Below are 14,485 nucleotides of genomic sequence, written 5' to 3' on the forward strand. Positions count from 1 at the left end.
TTTATTAACCACAAGTAATTTCCCCTATGTTGTCCTTGGTGTGAGTGTTTGATGGCTTCTTATGATATGACTAATAAAATCAGGCCCCTCTTTTAACCCCCTTTCTTCTCGTTTATTACATAACGGGGCTCTCGAATCCGGTTTATTGATGCCTTCAGGTAGCATTAGGGGGTTTATTGACCGGTTGCCTTCACCCAAAAAGATCACGTTCTCATGACGCCTGCGGCAGAAAGGATGTTTCACATCCACCGCCATGGTCTGCGAGTGGTGGCGCTGGCTAACACTCCCAGGATTCTACTAAGAAAATAAATACACGAGAAAGTGGACGGACAAACGGCGCCCTGGTAGCTCAATTGGTACAGCATTGCACGCGAAATTCGAAGATTGTGGCTTCTTTCGCCACCTGCGACAGGTTGTTTTTCATCCACTTTCATTTCCATTAATTTATTGTTTCTTTATTTCATTTATTAGCACAAGTAATTTCCCCTATGCTGTCCTTGGTGTCAGTGTTTGTTGGCTTCTTATGAGACGACTAATAAAATCGCGCCCCTCGGTTAACCCCCTTCCTTCTCGTTTATTTCTGTAGTGTGAGGCATGCGTTCCCGCTCCCTGTAATAGAAACATCAGATAGTCTGGCATACGTATGCTTTTACCTCAAAAGAGTGGTATAGTTATGCACTGTATGCAGTGGCGTAGCTAGGTCATCTGGAACCCGGGGCCCATAGGTCTTCTGTCACCCCCCCACCGGGTGTAGTCAAGGAAGGCGAGGATATCGACAATTTCCGGGTTCCAGCACCAGTGCAGCCGCCTTGGATACCGCGCACGTGCGCCGGATCCCCCTCTCCTTCGCTTTCTTTCCCAGAGATCGCGAATGCAGCAGATATTGGCGGCGAGGAGTTACGGAGTCGCCATCTATCGCAAGCGCTTCGCTGGCGTAGTATGAGGGATCACGCGGCGCGCTCCTCATGTGTTTTGCTGTCAGCGCTCACTGAAAACACCACGCGGGAGCTCTCCCGGAAATTTCTGTAAGTGCTTTCGAAACGAGAGAAGTTTTTTACTGTCTAAATAATAACCTTGGGCAAACTGAAAGCACAGAATCGTTTACAGACGCTATCTCTTTGCCGAATACGTACAGTGAACGCCACTGTGCGCGGTCGCCGCGATGCATCCCGAACCGGCTTCTTGCGTGAAAGGTAGGCAAACCCTGAGAGCAAACTATGTGAAATATGTTCTTATAGTGTTTGTATAACTAAATGGAGCGTAATAGAATGAAGCCTCAATGCAGCGTTCGCACACCTTCGCAGCGACCGACTGCGCGTCTGCATGCTTGTCCGCGCACTGATTCGCCTTCGCTGCGTGCGCGTTTTCGCACCGTGCCATGAGCTTTAGGCCGCAGAATATGAGCATTTGACAGTATGCAAGCAACCATTGTTGCGCGGGCGCTATCAGAGCTGTTCAAAAATAATTTCATTGTATAGACTTCGACGCCTACGGGGACTGTGATGTGCCGTCGCGACGATTCAATCTTTTTCTTTTTCTAAATTCTTGGGCGTTCCAATATTATTTCTCGAGTTTCGTCGCACTATATATTTATCGGTGTTCTCAGCGTGCGATTTTCCGCTGCTTCTTTTTTTATAATCCAGCGCATTAATTCATAACACAAGCATGACCATATGCCATGCTTTTTTTTTAATGTGCTTCTTACCGCTCCCTTTCCCCTCCAGTGAACTTGCCAGTCAAGTTCATAGACCAAACCGTCATGACATTAGTCGGGCAGCGGACTCGGGCGAGCGTCTCAGTGCGCGTTTTCAGAACATCGCAGACCCGGCGCCGTACCAGAAATCTTCCTCGCGTCTGTGCTTGCTGCATACCCGAGTTGTAGCCGATGACTGTTTGCCGGTTTTATGCTTCGCGAGCCAAGCTTCACGCAGCTTCTTGTCCTGCGGCTACGTATGAATAAGGCTGACACCCGGCTCCGTTGCGTACGTCCGGCACTGCGGCACCGAGCAGTAGCCTACCATGTTGCGCGCCTTCAAAGGCAGCCACTACCTATTGTAGTGCTTTCAATCGTTGTAAAGCAGACACTCGAAACGGGAAAATCTCGCCACTAAGTGAGGACCGCTGCGTACGAGGGAACTTAAACTCGCGTTTTCCGCTCGCTTCGGCGCTCCCGAAGGAGCCGACGCGGCCGCTGTGTTCACGTCATCCCTAATAGTACGTACGCCGACGGTGGCGCCAGCTTTCCCAGTGGTGCAGCTTGAGGCCAGTACACGCTGTTTTTTCCTGCGCCAAATAACACAGGGTGCTGCACTGATAACTTGTGATATGCGCATGTGCACATCTTCTGTCAGACTGTAAGGCTTGGCAACCAATACAAATGCGGCATCGTGGCAAATACGGGTCAGGTCACAAGTAAAAAAAAAAAAAAATTATGAAGTTTTAATTACCAATTTTAGCGGCAATATTGCATTTGCAAAATTGAAGCCCGACATTCATATCTCGCCAAACAACTTCACAAAAATCGTCGTAGGTACTATGGCCCGCAGTATTTTGGCTGTGAGCAGCCCTGAACTAAAACGAAAATTAAATTTTGTCTGAGTGACTCTGATCTCCCCACCATATAGCAAAACAGAAAACGCCACCTGCCTCCCTGGTTCGCGGGTGCCAATGTTATGACAATAACGAGTTCTCTTCATTCTGATCAATAAAGCCTTGTTTTTAGTTGCTGCTATACGGACAAACGTGATTATCCGAGCTGCGGTACCACCAAAAGATTGGGAACAGAATGGAGCACGCTTCGCGTCGATTCTTGGCGTCACTATTTAAAAAAAAAAAAAAAAAAAGACCGCGATGATGCTTGTGCCAGCGAAACCTGTTGGTCTGCACTCGCAATGGAGAGGGTGGAGGGATCAACTTCACTGGTCCACTATTTTATATTTCTTTCGCTACTTCCTACTGGGCGCCGCACGCAGTGCCAAAGTACTGTAGGTTGTAGCACCCAAAACGATTTTGTATAAGAAGCTTTTGTTGAGTTAATAATATGACTTTGAGTCCTCAATTCTGGAATTGAAGTGCTTCCTCTATAAGTACTAATTGAGGGATTATTAAGGATATGGTTATTATTATCTGCCATATTTTTCACGCTACCGAATTCCTAGTAATCACAAAGACACATAACTTCATAGAATATCGGGAAATAACCTTACAAAATTAACGTTTTTTGTAAAATTCTGTGCAGCTGACACAGACACTGTACTTGTGACATGAAGTCACACAACAACAACAGTTTTCTTAAACTTTCGAGGGTAAGAAGGAAAGCGTGAAACATAACGGCAGGTTTCGCAGCGGCTTCACGGAGCGAGCGGGAGAGGGGAAGTAAAAGCGAGCTGAACATCGCGGCGCCCGCGACTATATACAGCCTGTTGAGTCATACGCTGCCAAACTCTTCGGCCGCACCGAATCTGAAGACGATCCAGAGAATCCCATTCGCGTCTTTGACGGCCGCATTTATGCAACGTCGCTCTCAACGAACGCTTCGCCGTAAACGCGAGAGCCCGGCGCGCTCTTTGAACGCCCTCTTGCTGCTGTCTTCGTTCGTCTTCGCTGCGCGTTCTGAACAGAAGAGGGACCCAAGAGCCTCAACGCCTTACAACGCCTCACTGTATGTTTAGCGACTCTTGCTCCCAGCATGAACGCACGGCATGAGCGCACCCCACATGAAACGTTCCGCTAAGGCGAATAGTTTAGCGACCATTTTGCGAATTTAATTTTTTAGCCCGCACATTCGTGCAATTATTTCATGGGGTGTTGATAGAGCTGCAGCCAACAATCCGCCTCTTTCACGGCTCCACGGCGCATGCGCCCTGCCCTAGCGGATTAGTCGCAAAACGTTTTGGAAGGGACGCGCGCGTGGCCGCGTGGCCAGATATCGGGGGAAAGTACCCCGGAAAAAAAATAAGAAAGCGCTCGGACGCGCGCTGTTGCAAACGCTCGTGCCATGTACCGCGTTGAAACTCTACTGGTAACTCGACGTCGGTGCGGTGCTGAAAACGTGCGTAAGACTGCAGCTCTACTTTGAAACAGAAAAGGGCCAGGGCTTGTCCGGGCTGCACCGTGAACCAACCACGTAGTTGCCGCCTTGCATTGACGGCTGTCAAATTTATCGATAAACCCCGGCGTTACACTTGGGCGACACTTCAAAAACACGTTGCTGAAGCAGTCTTCTTGCAGCGTCGGCCCACTCTTGCTGGTGGTGGCAGTGCGTGCCTGACTTCATGTACTGTTTTAAGGCGTGGTAACATTGGGTCGATATACGAGACCGACAAGACGCCGACGATTGGCTGACTATTCAGCACTGTATCACTGAGACCATTTGATCCTAATAGGCCGACGACGACGCAACCGACGGGTGCGAGTTGTCATATAGCGCGACGGGTTTTCGTGTCGACAGCACCGACAAAATCAGCGTGCCGACCGTGATAGCTTGACCGAACCCTACGTGATGAGCCGTCGAACCGACAACGCGATAGCTGCAGCTCATTCACTTGTAATTATCCGCGCTCAAAATGCGTCGACATGCCTTCGAAGTTGGAATGCATGAGCTTCAGCCCTCTCAAGCCATGCACGTGAAGTTGAGTCAATGTTGATCCTGTGTAGCGAAGTTTGAGTTAGGCCTGACCCCGTCGAGTTCGTGCACCCGCTGCCGATGGACCTGGACTTGAAAAATAAGCAGTCAGGACGAAGGAAACCACTCTTATAGTTAGGTTGCGGCCCTATAGCGATTTGATAACTACTCTTCACTTCGCACGGCACGTTCACAACAAGCGGCAAGCGGCGACACAGCGCTGTGCCGACATTTCGTACTTTGGTCACCGTTCCCGAACGCTGCCGGTCGCATTGCCGTAGATGGTGCGTCTGTGTGTGTTGTTATGCTAACATTTCTTAATTCAAAAGAAGCATTGTTTACCTCTGCGTCAAACAGGAAAGAAGAGACAGTGCATTCGATACAGCAGCATAAACTCGCTCAGTTAGCAACGGTGTCAGCGATGGCATCCGCCTTTTCGCGAGAGAACTACACGGCATATAAGTGGGGACTTATGCCGAGCACAGTTGTCTCTAATAATACCTTATAGCACGCGCACACTGTAAGTATGATGAAGTTAAACAAAAGCGAGAATCAGTAGTAACAGCCCGTAATATATATGTGTCTGGATCACAGTTGCAGTTTAAGGGACTCGGCCGCTCATACTGACTCGTCTGTATATTTTGCGACGTTTTGAGATTATTTCAGATCAGCGATGCGCCGTTTCTACAATAACCGAAGCTAACAGCGATTTGAAGCTGTAGAAATAAACAAATGCACCGCTTTGGCAAATCCCACGTGGAAGGCTGCGCTCTAAGGCTTCTTGAATATGCGCGCTGTTTAGTGAATGTGTAAAAGGAATACAAAAAGCGATGTGCAATCGCAGACATCAGCGACAACGAACGCAAGGCAGCCGCGTCGGCAGACGGAACTCAGCGTGCCTTTATCGGCCGCGCTGTGACCACAACAGCGCACTCGAGCCTGTTTACCCACTATACTCGATGGGTGAACGACATGCTGCTCCGGAGAAACCATTAATAATTAATCGCGATCCACGAACCACACAACCGACGCACACTCCACATGGGCGTAGCTAGGTACACAAATCAACCGGCGAAATATCCAACACCCTTCCAAAACGTTTCCAGCGGCGTGCGTCAGAGGGCAGCACAGGAAGATGAAAGAGTCGGATTCTTCGGCGCAACGCATCGGGTACATGAGCTCGGGCTACTGGATACCGGAGCATTCTTTGCCATTTGCGCCCAGTCAAGCCGGCGGAAAGAGAGGCGTCTTCAGGCTTATGACACCCCCCTCCCCCCACTGGCCCCTTGCACCCGGGGCCCACGGCCCCCCGGCCCCCCCTGTTGCTACGCCACTGACTGTATGTGGTTCTCTTTTCTTTTTTTCAGGGCTTTGCATATCTAGAATTTTCAACTCTGCAGTAAAAGCGACGTTCAAGGTTCTTAACATTGTGCAATAAGGCATAGCTGTAAAGAATCGCCTAAACGGGGCGATTTATCTTGCTTCGCTCCCTTTCTCTGCTACAAACACCCTTTTCCTTCTTGGGGATGTACTCGCGCACGCGGAAAACAGTCTTACACGGGTAACAGGTGTGTAAATGTGGCAAACGTAAATGTGTCCTCGACACGGCGCGAGGACGAAGACTGGTGTTTTCATGTTTTTCTTTTTTCATTGTCGCGCTCAGGTAGGCGAACACTGTCCCTCTTTTGTTAACCTTTGTGGGGGCTCTTAAGCACTGCAACACTGCAACGTAGCTTTTATTCGTAACTGTTGCTCCTTGCCCAGTACACCAGTTCAGTTATTCCTGTTTGGTGGTGCTGTGTGTACATTCTAGTCTTTTTCACTGCGGGAAACGTTTGTATAATGCTGACTGTATTAAATGCTGGTGCCCTATTTTTTCAGATCTATCTGTGTAGTGTACAGATTACGATGGGGGCATAATGTAAATGCGTTCGTGTAGCCACATTTGGATGCCCATTAAAGATTTCCAGGTGGTCGGTACTATTTTTGTACCTCCAACTAGGTCGTCCCCCTTAGTCTCTGCGTTGCTATGGGACGTTAAATTGAAGAAGTTCACTTATCTCTGCCTCTGTTTCCCTACGTATTAACAGATTAGCAATCGTTTGACCACTACAGGACACATTATAGCGCGATTTACCCCTACCACACGTCAGTGGAGCACATTTGCTGGCAATGGTGATTTTATAGTAGCAGAAAGATTTTATTTGAAAGTAATCTTTCTATATCCATATGTAAGTGTTAAAGCGTTCAAGCTTGAAAAACGGTGTCAATGTCATTCTCCCGTAACAAAAGCATGTTGTCACCCCAGGTGCAAAATTTGCAGGCCTCTTCAAAGTTACGCTAAAATTAAAAGCACAGCAAATGATTGTACACGCAAAGTGAAAACCAGCTTTGCTTGAACTAGTTTCGATGTGATTTATATGCTTGAATGCTCCTTCTGCAAGAAACAACATATCAGTCAAATGGCACAATCGATGAATGTCAGGTTAGACGGACATCGCGCAGACACAGCTAAAAAGCTTCCCAAAGCCGTCGCCGAGCATTTAAGCCAACCAGGTCATAACTATGATGAACTTTAACTCCACATTCTACAGTCAAATTTCCGTTCTGCGCGAGGCAGAAAATACAGAGAATCATACATCATCCTTAAGTTCAAGACATTGCAACCAATAGGCATAAGCGTTTCAAAGGGCGTTTAGACTCTATTCGCTATGCTAAATTTCAAGCTATAGGCAGCAGCAATTAGCTATTTTTTGTTCGGTTGCTTAGTATTCTTTTTCCTTTGCTCCCTTTCTTTTGTTCTTTTATCTGTATATTCATTCCATTTTGTTTATTTTTTTCCTCGACTACCTTTTTCTGCTACTTCTTTTACTCTCTCTTGAAGAGAGACGATAGTCCACTGATTTCCAGCGGAGCCGATAATCTCCCCTTACATGAAAAAAGGAACCTACCGTGACACGTCAATCGACTGACACACAGCGCTACCTACCGACGTTGAATTTTCCACAACCTCGCCGCTAACACACTCTCGGTCGTTGCCTCGCCCACCCACCTTACCTCCTCTCCTCTTTAGAAGAACCCTACCTTTATTTACTGTGCAGTGGAAATCATATGTCACCTTGAAAAAGACAAGTTCACCTGTCGAAACGTTGGCTCTCGCTTTTACCTTCTTGTTTTGCTGATCGTCTTGAATTTCCATCTCCCGCCTTCCCCGTGTTTTCCCTCATTACCTGTTAGTGTGCTACTCACTTTCTGTATGCCCTGCATCCTCAAGTTCGGCAATTCTGCGAGCATTTTGTTCATTGTTTGCTCCGCATTTATAGCAAGCTCATATGCTTTGGGCTCCAGATCAACATGGGTTGTACTTGAATGAAATGGCCAATTTACTGAAACGAGCGTCCCTCAATAAGCCTGCATCTTTCTTCGGCCAACATCGCCTTGTGTAACCGCGCCTAGGTGCAGAAACTTCTCCATATCTCCGAATACACAAAATTCACTAAAACATCATCGCCTGACTGCCGTCATCGGTGTTTCTCATGAAATAATAATGGACAATTTCAAGTGTTCTTCACTAAACTGGGGTGCCTTATTCCGCCGTTAAACTTTTTCTTACGCAAATCTGATCCAGCGTTGTCCTGTCTATGTTACGGTTCGAGTGTAACTCAATCTGTCGAGTATTTCTTTTTCTCTACCACCGCCCTACCTTTAGGACAAACAAAACTTTGAGAAGTTTCATTTCGCCCACTCGGGCTTTAACTATATATATATATATAACTTCGAGCGCCGAATTCTCCTTCTTGGGACGTCTTCGCTGGAATTCAGTCACAACACGGAAGCTTTCTCTCAATTTACAATTTCATTAGGGACCCAACACATTTGCCTTACTAAATTTCTAAAATTATCAATCCTTTACTTATTTTATGATGTTAAATTATTTTATCAGAAATTGTTTTACATGTTTACTTTCATTTCTACGTTTATTTTTCTTTCAGCTACGCCCTGACAGGCGAAGGTTTATTTTGGTTACGAGTTTAATAAAGACACAAATAAATCTGCCTGATTCTTGATCAATGCCCCGAAGCCGGTATGGGACATTGTTTGGAAACAAAAACAAGAAAATGCTGCCATTTTCTTTGCGGTTTACATGAATATTCTGGCGCCGCGATTAAACGTAAGCTGACAATTCGCTTTCTTGGCGCAAGCGTGACGTTATGCCTGGTAAACTGCCGTGAAGACAGCGAACATGACGCTCTTGATCAATCCAAACATTTTCACTGTTCAGTAAAAGTCACCCGTGCAATACGTATGTCAGGTTTGTTTATTGAGCATGCATTTGGTGCTACCCATCTGCTGGTACAAGCTCTCCTCTGGCGCATGTGGCTGGATGCTTCACTTCGACAAACACAATGAGGCGTTGGGACTGGGTGCCAACGTACTTCTTTTGTAGCTCCAGACGACACAATCCACTGATGAGAGGTGTGAAAGGCTGCAGTCTAAAGTCTTAAAGATCATAAGTAGGGAAAACAACGTAACGTCCCGAAGAAGCAAAACAGGACAGAGGTTGTAGTTGTCGCTCCCGATTAATTTCGACAGTACCGGGGTATTTAACGCGCACGTAAATCTAAACATCCCAGCTTTTATTTATTTGTTTTATTTATTTTCAATACTGTTAAGCGCTTACGGGCTGTTACAGAGTGGGAGAACATTTTAAACACAATTCCACAGAAAGCCTTACCAGCCTCTGCTGAAACATTTCGGCTGAGTGGCAACCTGTGAACACATTGGCGATGAGTCTGTTCCATTCAACAATGGTTTGAATGAGACATGAAAACTTGAATGTGTCAACCCTTGGCGTGTAAGGTTGAATGGCATGAGGGTGATTTGTACGAGCTGATACTCGTACTGTTGGCCATAGATATAGGCTTGGACCTATTTTCAAGTTTTTATTATAAAGCTCACACAGGAATTTCAGCTGCGTCATTTTTCTTCGTTAGGACAAGGGTTTTAGACCGGCCCTGTCAAGGAGCGTAGTCACGGATTGTTTTCTGTCGTAGCACGAAAAAAGAAACCTGGCCGCTAGCCTTTGGGCTCTTTCTAATTTACTAATTTCGGTTTGACTGTGAAAGTCCCAAACGATACCTGCATATTCCAGTGCTAGCCTTACTATAGTTTTATATGCCGCGAGTTGGACACCAGGAGTAGGATTCCGTAGCCTCCTTCTTAGGAAACCAAGCTTACGTTGCGCAGATCCGCAAATGTAGTTAATATGTTTGCCCCACCTCAAATTATCGATAATAGTGATTCCGAGGTACTTTACATGCTTGGAACGCTTGACTTCTTTCTGGTTAATGGTATATGAATATTGTAGGGGGGTTTCTTATTTGTAACTGGCATACAGGTAGTTTTTCTAAAATAAATTTATATGTCCCATGTAGCACACCAGTCATTGATAACTTTCAAAGACTCATTCAAAATTCTTTGGTCACTGACACTTTTCACACAACATAACAAAACGCAGTCATCCGCGAACAATCTCACATCAACCATTGTATGGACACAAATTGCGATGTCAATAATGTCGAATAAACATAACACAGGTCCCAAAACTGACCCTTGCGGCACACCAGACGACACGGACAATGTAGATGAATGACTTCTAGATATTTCAACAAATTGGTACCCGTTATGCAAGTAGGCTAGAACCCATTTGATTATCAGAGAATCTACGCCAAGGTAACATACTTTTTCAATCTGTTTCACATGACACACCCTGTCGAAAGCCTTTGACGGGTCTATGGCAATCATATCCATTTGCTGCCGGGAGTCAATTGCTTTTTCAAAGCTATGTAGTGTTTCGAACAGTTGGGTTACTGTCGATAGGCCTTTTCTAAATCCGTGTTGCTTGCTGTAAAACAGGCAATATTTTTCTACATATTCTACTAATCGCTTTGCAACAACATGTTCCAGAATATTACATGCCGTACAAGTGATTGAAATGGGGCAATAATTATCCACATAGAGTTTATTACCTGTTTTAAAGACAGGTGCCACTCTCGCCAGTCGCGTGGCACTTTTCCTTCGCGGAGTGAGAAGTAAAAAATAATAGACAAGAACCTTGATACCCAGTCACAGTAGTGTTTTAAAACTTCATTGGGTATCATATCATTTGGGTATCATATATTTGACTTGTAATGTTTAACGATTACTGTTTCAGGTAAAGGGATTCTCTAAAAGTGGTCAGTGCTGAAAACACAAATATGAAAGCCTAGTGAGAGTGCAGTGCAAACGCTTTAAGCACGACTGTTAAAAAAAAAGTCACTGGATGTAATGACGGCAAAAATGGAGCACTCCGCTTGCCTTTTGGTTTGCATTGAATACGGACGCTCATGGTACTGACAGGTAGGCATACTACAAAAAATGCGGGATGAAAAAAAAACGAGAGAAACGGTTATCAGCATATTTGGCCGTGTTCAGCACACCCGACAATTATGACTACAAATCGCTGCATGGGATATTTTACAGTAAGTCGTAAGATAACATAGTGACTATCTTTGTATATCACAATAGCTTAGTGAAGTTGCGAATACACTACAGGTGTTCCTGCGTGTCACGCCCCCCCCCCCTATACAAACACAATTTAGCTTGCTTTGATATACGTATAGCTACAGATAACCAGAAAAATTATTCGAAAAAATGCTTCCGCTACAGCGTTCAATGATGTCAAGCACATAGTTGTTGAAAATGACAGATTATGAAGCTTAGGCGAACATTATTTTTCGAACGAAGCGTCTCATACATTCACGTTAGAAGTCAAGCCAAACAGCCTGTTTTCAATTTTCTCGAAGGATTACACGCTATTTACTTTTCATTCGGACCTTTTGCGGATTCAATAAGCGTAACAATCAGAAATTTTGAAGAACATTGTTTTATATGTCGAATGTCATCTGATCTAGCATTTTCGTGAAACTTGTCATAGGCGTGCTTATCACCTTATAGGTAATTGGGCATCTCTAACACGTTCCGGGGCTTCATTACAAGGGGCCTAAGGAAAGAAGCGAGATAGAAACTGATGCGCAATGAGGAAATGAACCGGCTCTAAGCACCACATGGGAACAAATGCCGCGCTGATACAAGTACACGTTTTCTCAAACGTCCTCACATTTGGAGACAGGATGTTAGGCAGCAATAAATGACCATCGGTACACCTAGCTGTGCCGCACATTGTGTGGGGTTCCCATCACGTGACACATGGAAGGTCCTCAACTGTTCCTACTTCTCCCGATGAACCGCACCATTGATTGTCTGTCGCACATGTATTGACGGGCACTGGATATTCCTACACAGATTGCGACTGAAATATTTCCCGCTTAACAAGGCATTCACAGCACGGAGGCTCGCACTGGAAATACTGCAGAACAAGGAAAAGGGCGCCTCAGAAACAGCAGCAGCTTACAGATTCTCTTTCTTTTTTGTAATAAACTACCGAAGTTTTAAAGTATACACACAATAAAAGCACAGCATAAAATTCATGTTCGTGGTATTTATACTCATATCGAACGCGTCCGCAACGAACGCCTCTACATTGAAATGACCTGTGTAACGAAGGATTGATTATGTCCCGGCCTAATTGAAATGCTTCATATGTACTGTGAACGGTTTTACAACGAACAGATTAGCCTGTATCACGCAGGGGTTTAGGCAACCCTGACGGCCTATTCGTTGCTGTACATGGAATGCCACGTAGCGGTGCCGCCACTGCACTGCGCATGAGCGGCGCTCTGCTGTAGCACTAACCAGGGCGCTATAGCGATGCACTTGACGAGTGTGCCGATGTGAGCGAGCGTTACCGCACTACTACACTGCTCCGGGAAAACCTAGATTCATACGCTGCTTGCAAGTCAGCAGCGGGTGCGACGGCTGACGAATACATCGCAGTTGATGAAGGCCTGATGATGTAATAGTGACTGGTGACCGACAACGTCTTCAAAGAGATTTAGAGGGTAAAGGACGCGGCTGACAACAAAAGCAACGGTGAGAAAGAGTTTCCAAAACTAACCAATAATTTTTTCAGCGAGGGAGGCGAGAGCCGCATTTATGTTAAATAAACGTTTTCTCTTGTTGAACGCGCTTAGCCTGCTGCACTGTGAGTAGTATGGTGTACGATCTGTATAAGGAAGGGAACTGTACAAGAAAGAATTTTCTAAGTACCAAGCACTTTGTTATAGTGGCGTTTACTGTACATCTTTTGTTTTCTTGTTTAAGACAAAGCAATGCCAAGCTATAGTATAGCAGATGTGGGGTAGCTGTTACTGAATCAGGCTTTCCAAGCACACATTCGTTTCCTCTCGAAATGTAGTAAATACGCGCTGTGTTGACCAGGCGGCTGGCAACATTACAGCATTGGTAAATATTTTACAGCCCAAGTGCAATTTCTCTTCAGAACATATCATATCGATGAATCGAACGTTTAAGTATCAAGGCATTATCAAAATAAACTAAAAGCTTCAGTTGTGTGTTTATTCGCGCTTGTCAAGACGGTTCTTTGACGACCATCTAGTTTTTCTGCCCTTCATTAAGATATAATTTCTTATAACCAGGGCATCTTTAAGTGGTTGCAGCAGCTGTCAGCTCATTATTTGCACGTAATTTTTCACACCGTTATTGGGCATGACGATGGTTTCTTGTACAAGAGCTTATGACAAGGTGTTCTCGCAGCCAGAAATCAAGCCTCTCTTCATAAAATTCTATTTTATTTCACGTAGTTGGCAGGTATCCCAGACTGTACATTGTTTTGGTATATGGACGTACTCGTAACAAAAGCGGTTGTATTGTTTGCACATTCTCATTTCATCCCTTGTATCCGAGGCCACCATAACCGAGGCCACCGTAACCAAGACCTCCGTAGCCTCCACCAAGCCCACTGTGAGCAAGGATCGCACCACCTCCGTGAATTTTGTTGACGTGGTGCACGCTTCTCACTAGGAAAGTGGGCCCTGCCACTGCCTTGGAGAAGGCTGGACCTCCACTGAGTAGAGCGACGCTGCTGCCAACACCAACGCCGCCCACGCCAAGACCACCGTAGCCGAGGCCTCCGTAGCCCAGACCTCCGTAGCCGAGACCTCCGTATCCGAGACCTCCATAGCCGAGACCCCCGTAGCCGAGACCCCCATAGCCGAGGCCACCGTAACCCAGACCACCATAGCCTCCGAGTACGGCTCCCGCAGATGCTGCCGCAACCAAGGCGGTGAAAAACGCAACAGTTGCCTGCGAAACAGAAAACAGAAATTAGCAAAAAGCTAACGTATAAGTCCGTACTTGAGGCGAGGTGAGACTTAAAACTGTGTCGCATTTTCGCGCATTCAGGACTTTCAGTACTCAAGCGCAGTAAAACTGGCTACCAGGCGAATCTGTTCTCACAACGTCATGGCGGTTCCCAGTCAGATTGAAAGGAGCTCAATAGCAGGTGTCTCAAAAGGTTTAGTGGAGAGTCCGCGTTAAATGCTTGCATGCTCACCAGGGCGTTCATGGTTGATCCTCTGACTGCAGTGTCCAAAGTCTTTGAAAGCTAGAGCTAAGCGAACTCTTTTATACTCGAGTGAGTGCACCTCTTTCACGGAGATCGTATTCTCACGACGCGAGCAACAAAAACAACTCGGTGACACTGACGATATCTTGGCTGCAGGTAAAGCAGAGGAAGTGTCTGTTTTTATTTCAATTCTCAGCGTGTAGTTTACTGAAACTGTGACAGGACTGACATGTTATAGGTACTCGAGATAACACGCAAGTTTGGCAAGACACAAAGCAAGCTTGCCACATAGGCTAAGCAGCAAAGAAACAGCACGTGAGGTAGCTTCTAGAGAG

The 14,485-nt window shown here is 45.9% G+C and overlaps 1 protein-coding gene across 1 annotated transcript; it reads right to left on the bottom strand.

Annotated features, from left to right (window-relative positions):
- Positions 1–13,377: 13,377 nt before the first annotated feature.
- LOC126544360 (uncharacterized) lies at positions 13,378–14,170 on the bottom strand. Its single transcript, XM_050191654.3, has 2 exons — positions 14,139–14,170; positions 13,378–13,888 (listed from the first exon to the last, which is right to left on the bottom strand). Exons 1-2 carry the CDS (start codon positions 14,148–14,150, stop codon positions 13,472–13,474), a joined length of 429 nt encoding a protein of 142 aa, XP_050047611.1. The 5' UTR covers positions 14,151–14,170; the 3' UTR covers positions 13,378–13,471.
- Positions 14,171–14,485: the final 315 nt, after the last annotated feature.

The sequence above is a fragment of the Dermacentor andersoni genome, chromosome 1 (assembly GCF_023375885.2).
Source record: "Dermacentor andersoni chromosome 1, qqDerAnde1_hic_scaffold, whole genome shotgun sequence".
NCBI classification, from domain to species: Eukaryota; Metazoa; Arthropoda; class Arachnida; order Ixodida; family Ixodidae; genus Dermacentor; species Dermacentor andersoni.